The following is a 13,592-nucleotide window of genomic DNA, read 5'->3' as shown; positions in this document are numbered from 1 at the left end:
TCAGAAAATAGAGAAAGATCTTTGTTTGTCGGAGCACAAGTTGTCATCTATAAATTGCTTGTTTTTTTGGAACAACGCTCAAAAATCCAAATATATTCAATTTACTATCATAGAAAAAAGATAGATAAATAAATAATGACCAACTCGAGATGGCAAATCTCAAGGGGTTTTATTTTAATAAATAAATTTGAAACACATAGAGGACCAAGAGAACCAGTGAATATTCACATTTTAACAGTAGAAGCCAGTTCATTTTTGGCTCTTAACTGGCAAACAAAATGATGGGAATACCAAATGAGGACATTTCGATCACATATCTTTCAAGTACTAAAGTCATACAAGATGAATAAGTTGGCCAGTGATATAAAGTTGAGGCTAATTAGCAGCATAGCCTGTATCAGCTCTCTAAACAACATCTGGCAATCAACACCGTCAGATGTGATTTTCAAAGCAACTCGTGGAAACAAACACTTCCAAAGTGGCTGAAAAAGACAAGCTGGCAGAATTACAAGCAACAATTTCACAAGTTGTTGATTTGTTTTAATGTTGTAAAGAGACAAAATCAGTTTAATTGAGAGATGAAAGAACAAAATTGGTGAAATGGCAGAGTTTCTGGAGCTTAAAAAGAGCTTTTAGTCAAGACCTGTACGGCACAAGATGGGTGAATTTCCAAAGAATGGATAGCGGCTGCTGATAGCACCATGAATTACGCATCTCATACAACTGCTGATTTACAAAATCTGCATTTGCATGTTCTGATTTAGAAAAGGTATTGCACTATTGATGTAGAAGCGCTCAAAGATGTCCATGAAGTTTAGTAGCTTAGAGCAATTTGCCTTTTTTTGTCTGATTGCCATAATCCATGTGGCGAAGTGTAAATATTGCCTTTGCGCCAAAAAACATAAAAGGCAAAACAATGGCAGAGTGAGGAGAAAAGCTATATTTTTAGACTGTGTACAGCAGTTCCTGTTTGATGAGGTGAAGAGGCATACCATGATAATTGGATTGTATGGGCATGACCCCCTTGTAGTTGGAGTTACCACCAATTCTGAGAAGTTAATTTCACTATAACTATGTTGCTTTTAGTGCTGATCTCTGTGAATCCTATGTTATTTTTGCAACGGGGCTCATTTTGCATAAAAGATGCCAATTTTACATCAAATGTATGCATATGACCTAATTTAAATACTGCAAATAGTAAAAGAGCACTGGGACGCTACTTGCCTAGCAGTGCAGTTTGAAGTGCATTTCACATTTTTTTCTTTTTTTTGCGAATTACACTGTATCTTTGTGAATTCATGCCCTGAGCATGGGCGGATTATGAGACAATGGCCCTGTGGGCACAGATATGCTAAAGGTCCTACTACCTCCTACATAGGAGCAAGACACACAGACTTAATGGTGGTTTCACCTTTTTTTTGTTATTTTGTCTCTTTGTAGTCATACTGCATCTTATTGTTGTTTTGTGTCTTTCTGCAGTTATTTTTGTATCCTTGTGGTAGTTGTACATCTCTCTGGAGTCGTTTTGTGGCTGTTTTGGGTAATTTTGTGCCTTTTTGGGTTGTTTTGTGTCTTGTAGGTATTTTGTGTGTCATTGCTGTTTCCTTGCATGTCTTTATTGTCTTTTTATGTTGCTTTGTCATTTTGAGTCCTGATCGTTGCATCTTAATTTGAGTGACATTTTGCAGGTAAAGGCCACAGTGGACTTTGACACAATGGGTCCCCGGGCCTGTGCATGATACGCCTGTTCAGAAATACACCAATGTCCATGAGTGTGTAATAAGTTCAAACCCTGGATGTCAGTCAGTCAGTCATTTTCTGTACTCGCTTGTCCTCGTAAGGGTCGCGGGGGGGGGCTGAAGCCAATCCCTAGCTGTCATCGGGTGGAAGGCGGTGTACACCCTGGACAGGTCGCCAGACTATCGCAGGGCCGACACATATAGACAGACAACCATACATGCTCACAGTCACACCTAAGGGGCAATTTTAGAATCACCAATCAACCTGAGCTGCATGTCTTTGGACTGTGGGAGGAAGCCGGAGACCCCGGAGAGAACCCACGCAGACACGGGGAGAACATGCAAACTCCGTACAGAAGGGCCCCTGCCCACAGACCGAACCTTGGTCCAACCGGGTTTAACCTGGATGTATGACTGTTATTATTATTATTTTGTTTTACATTCAGATGGAGCTCTGGAGGTCAAAATATCTATTTAACCCACAGAATCTTTGTAAACTGTTAAATATGACAGTGTTTCTGGTATGGAAAGCTTTTTACTGTGAGTAATTGTGTGCAATGATTACTTTGTAATGTCATATAAGTGCAAAAGAGACCAAAAGGTATTACAAAAGCAGGTGCACCCGTAGCATCATGCCTCCATATTCTAAGAAGATAATTACAGTAAGCACACTGAGGAATACATTCAAGAAGCATGTGTACAAGAATATCAGGCTGGAATCACCAGTTTTAAAATATCACTGAAATGTCATGGGAGGTAGTCAGGTGTTTTTTTAAAGGTGGCACCATCCTCCAAATCCAGCAGGGATTTTTTTTTTTTTGCCACAGGCAGAGATGGTCTTGTTTTATTAACAAGTTTACAGTATGGAGGGACAGCAGGTGCCGTATTTGTGTGTGTGTGTGTGTGGGTGGGTGCATGTCATTGGTAGAGATAGTGGCATATAAACCTGGCTGCTGTCCAGACCTCTCCTTTTCCTTTCCTTCTCTTTTTGTTCAGTTTCCTTCTCTGTTTCCATAACTAAAGATTTTTAAAACTCTAAATCTTAAGTTTTGTTTATTTTATATTTAAGTGTTAAGTGTTTTACTTATTTTTGTGAAGCAGCAACTTAAACTACAACTTCAAAATTTAAGTCAATGCTTAAAGCGTTAATAAAACTTAACAATTTAATATAATGTGAAACATAAATTAAGATTGATAGTTATGTTTACTTGCATTTTTTCAAGGCAATTAGTTTTGTCATTTTTTTAAAGTGAAACCAACTTGTCAGATTTTACAGTGTTCCATTTCCTTTTCTGTTTTTTTTCGACTCAATTTCCTTTTGTTTCCGTTTTCATTTCATTTGCTTTTCTGTTAGTTTCCTTTAATTCTCTTTAATTTCTTTTTGTTTTGTTTTTTTTTTCCTTTTGTCCTTTTGTTTTCCCTCAGTTCCTTTATTTTGTTTTTCCCCTTTCTAGTTTTCCTTTTTTATGTTTGTTTTCTTTTATTCTTCTATCTTTTAAGTTTCCTTTTCTTTTTCATTTCCTTTGCTTTGTTTCCTTTCATTCTCTTCGTTTATTTTTAATTTATTTTCACTCTTTCCTTTATTTTTTCACTCTTTCCTTTTGTCTTCCTGTCATTCACTTTAATTTCTTTGGTTTCCTTTCCTTTCCTTTCCTTTCCTTTCCTTTCCTTTCCTTTCCTTTCCTTTCCTTTCCTTTCCTTTCCTTTCCTTCATTCTTTTTGTTTCCTTTCATTCTTTTTTATTTCCTTTTGATTCCTCTTCTTTGTTTTAATTTCCCTTTCTTTCCTTTCCTTTTTATTTAATTTCCTTTGTTTTCTTTTAATTTCCCCTTTATTTCGCCCTCTCCTCTCCTCTCCTCCTCTCCTCTCCTCTCCCTCTCCTCTCCTCCTCCTCTCCTCTCCTCTCCTCTCCTCTCTGTGCTTGGAGCTTTTCCCTGCCTGACTGCCTTCCTTGCTTTCCAGGCAGCAGACAAACATTTTCCCTGGATCTGCCACTCTCACTTAGCATCCATTGGGTTTTTTTCCAGCGAGGTGATTGGCAGCGGGGCCAAGCATTAGCATTTCCTCATCTTGGCATAGAGACACTAACAGGCAGGGATAGTGGCAAAGGATGTGCCTTGAATATTGAGCAAGGACCTCCCTCTCTCACCAAGGCACAAAAGAAAGCATCTATTGTGTAAAGGAAGTACATCAAGAGATTTTCTCTTTTGTTTTGTAGCTGGATTACAGTGTTTCCTCTGTGTAACCTGTATAGTTCAGGCCTATGCAAAACTCGCTCAAGACCTCTTATAATGATAATCAAAGAGCAGTCTTAATATACAAGGAGATAGTTTTCTTTATTGTACTATAGAAAAAATCCCCCAGCTTGTTCTTTCCTAGCTTCTGTTTTATTATTCGTTACATTTTAGGTAACATCCCAGAGCTCTCAAAGTATGCTGTGTGGATTTTCATCAGTATCCTTAAATGGACTCATTCCTTCACCCCTATTCTCTCCATAAATATGTGGTGAGCCTTGGTACAGATAAAAAGGTAATCCACATGCACTGTCTGCCAAGAAGCTATTTCTCGCTCTGAGCAGAATAGAACATGGTGTAACAAAAACATCCGGCTGTAATTTCTCTTAGACGAATTGCGGTGCTTTGAAAATAACCTATATCTCTATAAACACTGATACCTGCATGTTCTCCCTGTAGCAGGGATGATGTTATCTTCCGCTGTGATGAAAACTGTGTGGTGGATACTTTGTACATGCAGCACAGTGACACATACTCTCAACGTGTAATCGATGGAGATAGGAAACATACTGAATTTACAAGAGCACCAGGCAGTAGCTTCTGATCTGTTTCACAGGAGTTATAATCAACGCTACAGTAATGTGGTCTTCTCAGATCAGAGCGGTGCACAGACTCACACTCATGGCGAAATTTAAATTGGGTTAGGCAGGCTTTCAACACGGGTCTTCAGTTTGACATTGCGCAAACCAACACGATCTGATGTGCTATCAGTTTTATTTTCAAGACGCAAAGATAATCTGCTATAGGGAATCAGTGAAACATCAACCTTCAACACCCTGAGAAAATGTATTTGACTGAATTTTGAAGCAAAAAAGACTAGCATTTCTTGGTCAAGCTTTTGAAATATGACTATTTGCTGCAGTTTTTTGTCTAACAAGATAGTAAAATAAATATCTGTCAGTGGGTAGAAAAAAAAGGCACCTAAAGACACAACACTTTCTCCCAGAAATTATATTGTGGGTTACTAAACTGCTTTTGTTTTGGCAACATATTGCTGCCAGGATTATGTTCAGAGATATTTATTTCAGAAAATGAAATAAATATCTTATCAAATATCATATTCATGCACTGTTTAGTCTTTAGTTGTTTGGGGGCATAGCAGACATAAAAAGTGCAGGACCTTGATAACTGCAAGTTCATGTTCAGACTCCTGTCCTTGGTTAGGGAATAAAAGCAGCAGAATGGTTTTTATGAAAAATGTTATTAAAAAATTATGCTGTTATGTTATATGAAATGAAATTAGCTTGGCAATTCCCTCAAAAAATATCTGCTGTTTTTCAAATAGGTGGAGTGTTTCCCACAGAATCAGAAACTGTGGTAGTGGCTGATGATTGATGGCGTTTTTAAAAAAAATTTTTTTAGCGTGTGCCCTTTTTATTATCATTCTGTGCACTTAATTCTGATGTTTTTGTGGGTCCATGAAGGCAACACAGGAGAAACTCATCATGAGTTATTTTTATCCCTCAGCAGCAATTTGAGTTGCTGATAACTGATCAGTTGATCTAGCCAGAGCTGATCAGATCGATGGATGAGAGAAGAAGCAGAGTGCAGAGTGAGTGAATGCAAAATGTTAGACCCAGTATAATGAACGATTATTTTTCAGTTTCACTGCACCAGGTGTTCTTCTGCTCCATCTGTGACAACAGTTCACTCAGTGATCTGAAAGTGTGGTACAGCTAAAAAACATATTTTATATATAGTTCAATATTGCTAGAAAATCTATTTCTGGTGGCAGATGTTTTAATTGTGGCAGTCCGCCACAAATTTACGAATGTGTGGGGAACCCTGAGTTATATATAAAAGGAATTTCTTCGAGAAAAGGATGAAAGAAGTCACTCTGGAATCTGGAAAGGTGTAAAAGGCATTTTCCAGAAATTTCTGATATACTCAAGTGCATTAGAAATTGGGCCCTTTGGTGCTGTTAAAGGTATTATGTACTTAAAAACATTGACACAGATTAGTCAAGTTGAGTTTCATTTAACCCAAAATCACAATTTTCCTCAAAGTGCTTTACAATCTGTACAACATGCAACACTTTCCATTCTTAGACTGTCAATATAGACAAGGAAAACTCCTCAAAGAAGCATTTTATCAGGTAAAAAGAATGGGCTGACTTTTATTTGTGCAAAAGAAAAACTTCACTAGTCTTTTCTCTCAACAGCAGGAAAATGAAATGAATCTTGTGAGTGCTTTGAAGCCTTCCACCAAACAACATTGAAAAGACCCCTGCTTTTCATTTAGACATTTTAATTGGCTGTGAACTAATTATGTCATCCCCTCACAGGTGGCCGCGGCAGATGGCCTCGTCCAACGGCCTGTGTCGATACGGGGCCAGGGTGGACTGCTGCTGGGGATGGACACGCCGATCCTGGGGTCACTGCCAGCGTGAGTACCACCGTGCCTGCTGCCGCTGCTGGGGGCAAAGAGGGCTAACAAGGTTGCGAGGTTTCAAGCTGGGGTCAGAGATGCTATTAGAGATGGGAGATGGTGCAGCGCAACCACAGTTACCAGAGGCTCGGGGAAACACACACATGCACGTTGTCACGACAGAAACACAAACAGCTAATTGAGCATCACACTTGGGACAATCTTTGAGTAAAGATTGATTGTAATGGCTGGTTGGACTGGAGGAAAGGCTGACATTTGTATTCACACTGCGGGTGGCCATAATGAGGGAGACTGTGACTGCAGGTGGACACGTTCAAGGGTAGATGGGAGATTGATTATAAATTGCTACTGTGCAAAAACAAGTTAGCTAACACCACCAGAACAAGCGGTGTGAGTACAGTCCATGGTGTATTCAGGTGCACAGACCTCAGCTCATCTTTATATTCAGCAGCAACACTTAGAGGATTCAGAGGATGAGTACTGTCATGACCACACGCCTGTGTCACATGAACTGTATGAAATATTAACACGTCACATTTCCAGCATATTTACATTGTGTAAAGACCCTCTGTGCTCTCCTGTAATGCTACCCAGGGAGGTGTGAATACACTAACATGGGTCTCTGATCTGGCCAGTTGCCTCATGAATGTCAAAACCTCTGCATGGCTTGGTGCCTCTGCTGGTGTAGCTGCTGCTTTATGCGGAGGTTTAATCAGGAAGGGTTAGCACATAAATAGTCCTTTTCCACAGCAGGAACTTCCCTAAACTTGAAGGAATAGACAGACATTTTTGGAATCTACTTATGGTTTCCTTCAAAAATAATGAATAAGAAAACCAATAGCTTACTAGTGTCATATCTGAGTGGTGAATATAAAGCTACAGCTAGCAGTTAATTAGCTTAGCACAAAGACTGGATATAGGGAGATGGATAGCCTGGCTCTGTTCAATGGTGAACATTATAAGATAACCGACAGGCCATGCTAGCTGTTTCTAGCAGAGATGTATTAAGAGATCTGGATAAAGTATTGCAGGCAGTACACTGTTCATTCCTAAAAAAAGTTTCTCAGTGGCATATGAAGACAAAAAACTGTTGAGCCGAGCTGCTAACTTCCTGGTTCAGCATTTCGCTAGCTTGAATGGGAATAAAATAATCAAATCATGTGTCTCTTCTAGATTTATGAAATCTCGGACCAAATAGATGAAATCCTGATTGCAAAACAAATCATTTAGCATGGGTTATGATGCTCAAAAAAATGTATCCACTGATTTACAATCCCTCTCCCAATATAAGCTTATGGGTAAAAGTCTTTTTGGGCCCTATGGCATCACATGAAAGACCTGTATGGTGTAATTCCACTTTTGGCCACTGTGTAAAATTGGCTTCATGCCTTGCGCTGTTCACAGCGGCTTGGTTTTATGCTAGGCTAAGCTAATTGGCTGTGAGCGGTGGCTTCATACGGTATGCAGAAATAGAGTGGTATCAGTCTTCTCACTGTAACTCTTGGCAAGACAGGGGTAAAAGCTACAGTAGGTAACTTAAATTATCGAATATGACAAAGGGTTTTATTCAGTTACTTACACTATGTCCTGACGGTAGCACATGAGGCAGATTATCTTATTAAATCGGGCTTTACTGCCTCCTCATAGTGCTCGTAATGGCATTTGCAAGAATCATTAAAACAACCAATCAGAGCAGAGGCGACTCTAACGCAGCTGTCTGCCACTGGGCCAAAAAACCATTATAAACTTTAAGCATAGTGCAGATCAGAGGTCTGAGAGAGCACTACACCTCTGTATCTCGGCCTGGCTCTGTTTTAGGCTTTGGAAAATATAGTGCGGGATGGGAAGCTTTGGTGAATCACAGGCCTTTTCCTGAGAGAGCAACTGTCAATCATGTAGATTACTTCTAGTGAACTGTGGTTAAACTGTTTACATAGGCAACACAGATCAAATATATGTCAAGACTCTGTCATTGCTTTGCCTTAAATGTTTTCAGAAACATGCTTTACTGTTTAGCTGCAAAATTAGAAAATTTGCTTTGGCTAGTGGGTGGTACTGTGTTTCCATTTAATTGCCCAATCACAAACTTTATTATTTTACACGTCAAAACGACACTAAAATATTTTTTCTGAAATATTTGAGGCAAGACATAGGCAATAACAATAAAAGTGTTTCTGATTCATATTTGATCAGCGCTGCTCAGTTTGACAGTTTTACTGCAGTTCACAAGCAGTGATTCACATGATTGATGGCTGCGCTGTCTGGAAATGACCTGCGATTTGCCAAAGTCTCCTTTCGCAGGCTAGATTCTCCAAAGCCTGAAAACACTGCCAAGTGGCTGCAGTCTTGTGTTCTCTCAGACCTCTGACTTACAGTATGTTTAAAGTTTATGTGGATTTTTTTGCCTTAAGACAAGGAAACTAATTGCCTACCCCAGCTTTAAGTTTATTTTCTTGTAAAATGACTGCTTCCGTATCTACCCATTGTCAAAGGTTCCAGTTTTGTTTCAACCGCTCTTTGCGTTCCTGAAATTCATCTCTGCTCAGAAGTTGATACTGAAGTTTAAAATTCTCTCAACCAACGTGAGAAAGTTTGTCATTGATCGATTTTGTTGTTGGCACTGGAGATGCCAATTTTCTTTCCTCAGACCTGTAGCTTTCACACTCTCCTCTAATTTTGGATGTTTTCAATCCACTTTTGAAATTCTTTCTCTCTTTGTTGACATACATTTATCCATTTCAAATTCACATAAAAGTGAAAGAAAATCAATATCAGTCTTCTAATATTTTCTGTCCCTCAACTGCGCTTGTCTACCAGGAAGCGCATAAAAATGATGTCTGCCCCCTTTTGAATCAGTGTTTCCAAAGTTGCTGCTGCCTTGTCAATTTTTATCAAGCACAGTGGAAACATAAAGCAGAACCAAGGACTAGTAGGTTCTTAAAATTTGAGGTTATTGGCAGCTTCATGTTACGGGTTGTTGAGTTCCTGCTGTGAAAAAGACCACAAGAGGTTCATAACACTGCATGTTGGTTTTGGCAACATATTTATAGCTTGGTAAAATAATGTTTTTTAATCCACTCATTTTGTGTTTTTCATTGCTAAAATGATCGCATTTTAATTATGTTCTCATGCTGAAGCTCATCATGCCATGCCAGAACTGACCCTTTGTTTAATTTTGCATTTACTGTGTATGTTTTTTTTTGTTTGTTTTGTTTTGTGGGAAATATGTCACACACTGCTTGCTGGGGCCCAAGGTCTGTGCTGCTGCAGTTAAAAGATTTCTTTTATTCGCTGGGTTTAGCAGCTATTTTTCTCTCCAATTTCATGTAAAAGTGGCAGAGTGCCATCTTTTCACTTGATGTTGGAGTACGCTGCAAGATTTCTTATTTTCTTCTGGAGAACACAAACAGTATTACTTGAGTTCGCGACCTCAGTGTTTTGTATTCCTTTTTGCTCAGCCAGATTAACCTAAGGTCTTTGCAAGACAAATCTGCTTTTTATCCACCTCTCGCTTCATCTCTATTAGAAACAGAATATGATAATTTTATTCTTACATAAACACTTGGAGTCAGAAAAACAAGTTATGCTAATGGTTTATGGGATAAACCTAGACTTGTAGCTTGAGGGGGTTGATTTCATGGTTGGAAGTGAGAGTTTTTTTTAAATATATGTTTATTTATTTACAATGGTTTGTTCAAAAACCTCTTACCTTTTCCCAAGGCGGTGACACTTGCACTGCACAATCTGTGCTGGAATGATTTAGGCAAAAGCAGCACTGTTTTACTCAAACAGCTCAATTGTATCATTTGATAGTGTTTATTTGAACACAGGGCCAGACTCAGCAGTAATTCTGGCAGGAGTCAGCAGTCTGAATGCCCAATACGTCCCAGTGCATCTGTACTGGGCTGTCTGCCTCTACAGCTCCCCATGCTTAGAAAAATCCAGGTGGAATAAATGTGGGTTTTGGATGAGGACAAGAAAAAGAAGATGACTCTATTATGACAGAAGCTTAGATTAGAGGCACAGACATGATTCATGTGCTCATATTTTACTTGCTTAAAACCCAAGCAGTAACAAAAATTGCCACAGTACATGCTGAAGCATAGATATAGCTCCACAAGACAAAACAATCATGTTTCTCCCTCTAGAAACAAAAGGCAATGATCCATCATAGGTGACATTTATTTTAGAATAAATCAAGTGCAGTCGCATAAAAAAAAAAAAAATCATGTTACCATCAATTACCCCAACAGCCAAACAGCAGTGTGTGAACATGTTTTCTTTGTTGCTCTGGAGTCCCACCTGTTCCATGTCGAGCCAAAAAATATGAGCTAATTTTGAGCTTAACCACCATATCAAGCTGCTAAAATACTCCACCACTTTTTTTTTTTTTCCAACAAAACCAAATCTGTTCGGCGATTCAATCACTCAGCGAGTGCTTTCCCTAATGCTTCAAAATGCTCGTGCCTGGGTGCACATCTCAAATCCATTTACTTGCTACTACAATCAGTATGCCATCAAGTCAGTAAGGTGCTGATTTAAACCTAAGAGGAGCGAGGCGGAAGGTTTGGGAAAGAAAGGAAGTGTAATCATGGGTGTGTGCATGTGTGTGAGAGGATGCAGTCAGCACTGATGTCAGGTCTTGGTAAGTTTTTTGTGGCGATAGAAGAGATTAGATTGGAGCTATAGGATTGTGGCTTTCTCAGCGACGGAGCTCAACAATCGCTTTTGTGAGACTTCTCTCAAAGAATGAGAAACCTAATGGATCAACCTTGATTCCCTTTTTTTTAAAGCTCCCAGAACTGAAAGAGTGAGGGAGAGAGAAGGGAAAGGACTTAAAGTTTGAGAAGGTAAAAAAAATCCTGAGGTGTAAGGGAAATGGTTTAGAGGTAAGGAGTTAGAGATGATTGCTGTTGGAGTGGGGGGAGAGATGTCAGGAGAGGGAGACAAGTGAGAAAACCAGGCAGCTGGAGAAAGAGAGAGAGGAGCTTTAGATTTATAGTAGGCTGAAGCTCCACTTATAATGCTCTGACAGGCCATCCGGCAGGCAGAGCCACACTTGAAGCTACTTATTCTATCCAGCTGCCATCATGAACATTTTACTGCCACTGGGAGCATTTGAACATTTGCATGTTCAGTGTAATACAGTTAACAGTAATCATACTAAAAGAAATATGTCTCATATCTCCCCCTCTTGATAAAGATGGAAAATCAAAAGAAAAAAGTGGATCCCATTAGTGATTGCATCCAAGTGGTCCACTTAGTCAGACGTATCAGTAGCTTAGGTCGTTTAATACATTTGATATCAGGTGATGCAAGACATCAGAGGTTGTAAAAGAAAACTGACTTTGATTTGAAGCTGATTTAATCCATATTAGAGGTTCTGAAAGGCAAATTTATCTGGGCTTTTACAACAAAACTCAGGAAGAAACTGACTAAAGAACTGATTGAAGTGATGGTTATACAGCCCAGTATTCATCTGATTTAAAGGAATATTCTCACAACAGATAAGTCCAAGTCAAGAATCAAGTCCTCATTTTTGTTACTCAATATGGACCTGATTATGATTCATATTAGGGATGCACGGCAATATTAGCTTGTCATTGGTATCAGCAGATACTGGCTTCAAATTAAATGTCGGAGTTGGCTTAAACAACCCGTGCATTAATCTCTAAGTCTCATTTATTCAGCCGTATGCTCAGTACTTCCCAAAGACATGAAAGCATATTTAAAATATTTCACCATACCAGAAGCACGCCTGGGCAAGTGCATGTGTTTAAACTTTGCTTATGCATTTTACTGAGCCGCGTTAAAATGCACAAGCTTGGCCAGGTGTGCTTATCTGTGCCTGAGACTGTTGATGTGGAAGTGTTTTAAATAGAAATGTTTTAGCAAAAATGAGTGTGTTTTGAAATTACTGTACACAAGACTGGAATAATCCAACCTGGCTTGTACAGCACAATTTGTGTGAGAGTTTATAAGTGGATGTTTTGATATAGTTTTGCCGTTGTTAAACATGGCCCCCATTCACTCCAATTCATCAAGAATTTTCTCTTTTTGGATCGTTTGTTCACTGTGGAGGTGGTTTCTTATTTAATTTAGCGTAACACTGAGTTAGTAATTGAGTTACTTGAGTTAGTGCCATGAAGCTGGCTTGAGATTGAGATCAAAATGAAAGTTCATTCATTCAAACAGGTTAATTGCTGAAACAGTGAAACATCTATAAGACAGTGACTAACAGGCCTTGTGTAGCTGCACAGCTTTGATGTCTCAAAGGGCTTGACTTGTTCTGGTTTGACTTACCGAAAGACTTGAAACCAGCTCTCGCAGAAAGATTTTTTTTCTCTGCAATGTAAAGGAACAGGGTTGAATATCACCTCCATATTAAGTAGATCACACGTTAGAATTTCCTTTAGAGATCCTGGTGGATTTTACAAATCCACTGAGACTGGGATTTAGTTTGATTGAGTGCGGTCTTTGTTTCAGCGAATGGTGTGGACAGGATTAAGCCAGGACTTTTGAATTGGTAATTCGAGCTAACAAGTGAGCGATGAAAGCCGAAAAGTGATATCTCAGTTTAAGTTATTCGCTTTATCATGATTGTCTGTGTGGTTTCCTTGTCTGCTTCATTTTCTTTCATGATCACTGGGCTGTAAAGGCCCGTCTAAAAGTGCGCCTTTTCATCTGCTCTCAGGTAATAAGATAAAAACAAAATGGGAGGGCTTGCTCGTAAAAATTAAAGGGAATATATGCAGGAAATAAAAGCACATATTCTGAATTACTTGACACAATTGCGGCTTTAAAGGCGCTTTGAAACCGAGCTGATTTAAAAAATGTAATGTCTGCTCACAGTCAGGTAGCTTCAGCATTTAATTTCATATTGTAGAAACCAGGATCATGATCTCATTGAGCGATACCGGTGGCGTTTTCATCTTTCAGCGGAGTGGTGTAATTTCAAGAGAGAATTATAATCATACTGTTTCACAGAGCAAACTGGTTTATCCACTTCCATTTAGATAACAGTGATAAAGAATATGTAGTTCACATTTCCTGAAATAAGAGAGCACCCCCAGAGACGGTGGTTTTATTCGGACATCATTTCCATTTTTAAAACTCAATTGTAAATGCATTCAAAATGTGCCGACTACCCAGAGGCAACAGGGAACATGTG

The 13,592-nt window shown here is 39.1% G+C and overlaps 1 protein-coding gene across 3 annotated transcripts in view; it reads left to right on the top strand.

The window, feature by feature from the left end:
- The window catches only part of npnta (nephronectin a), a 62,826-nt gene that overhangs the window by 7,819 nt on the left and 41,415 nt on the right, over window positions 1-13,592 (top strand). For all 3 annotated transcript variants that reach the window (XM_042485954.1, XM_042485953.1, XM_042485952.1), the window contains exon 2: window positions 6,318-6,418. In XM_042485954.1, coding sequence (XP_042341888.1) covers window positions 6,331-6,418 — 88 coding nt within the window. In that variant the 5' untranslated portion in view covers window positions 6,318-6,330. The remainder of the gene's footprint in view (window positions 1-6,317; window positions 6,419-13,592) is intronic.

This window comes from Plectropomus leopardus, chromosome 4 (assembly GCF_008729295.1).
Source record: "Plectropomus leopardus isolate mb chromosome 4, YSFRI_Pleo_2.0, whole genome shotgun sequence".
Lineage (NCBI taxonomy): Eukaryota > Metazoa > Chordata > Actinopteri > Perciformes > Serranidae > Plectropomus > Plectropomus leopardus.
This window is presented reverse-complemented; position numbering and strand designations above follow the sequence as displayed.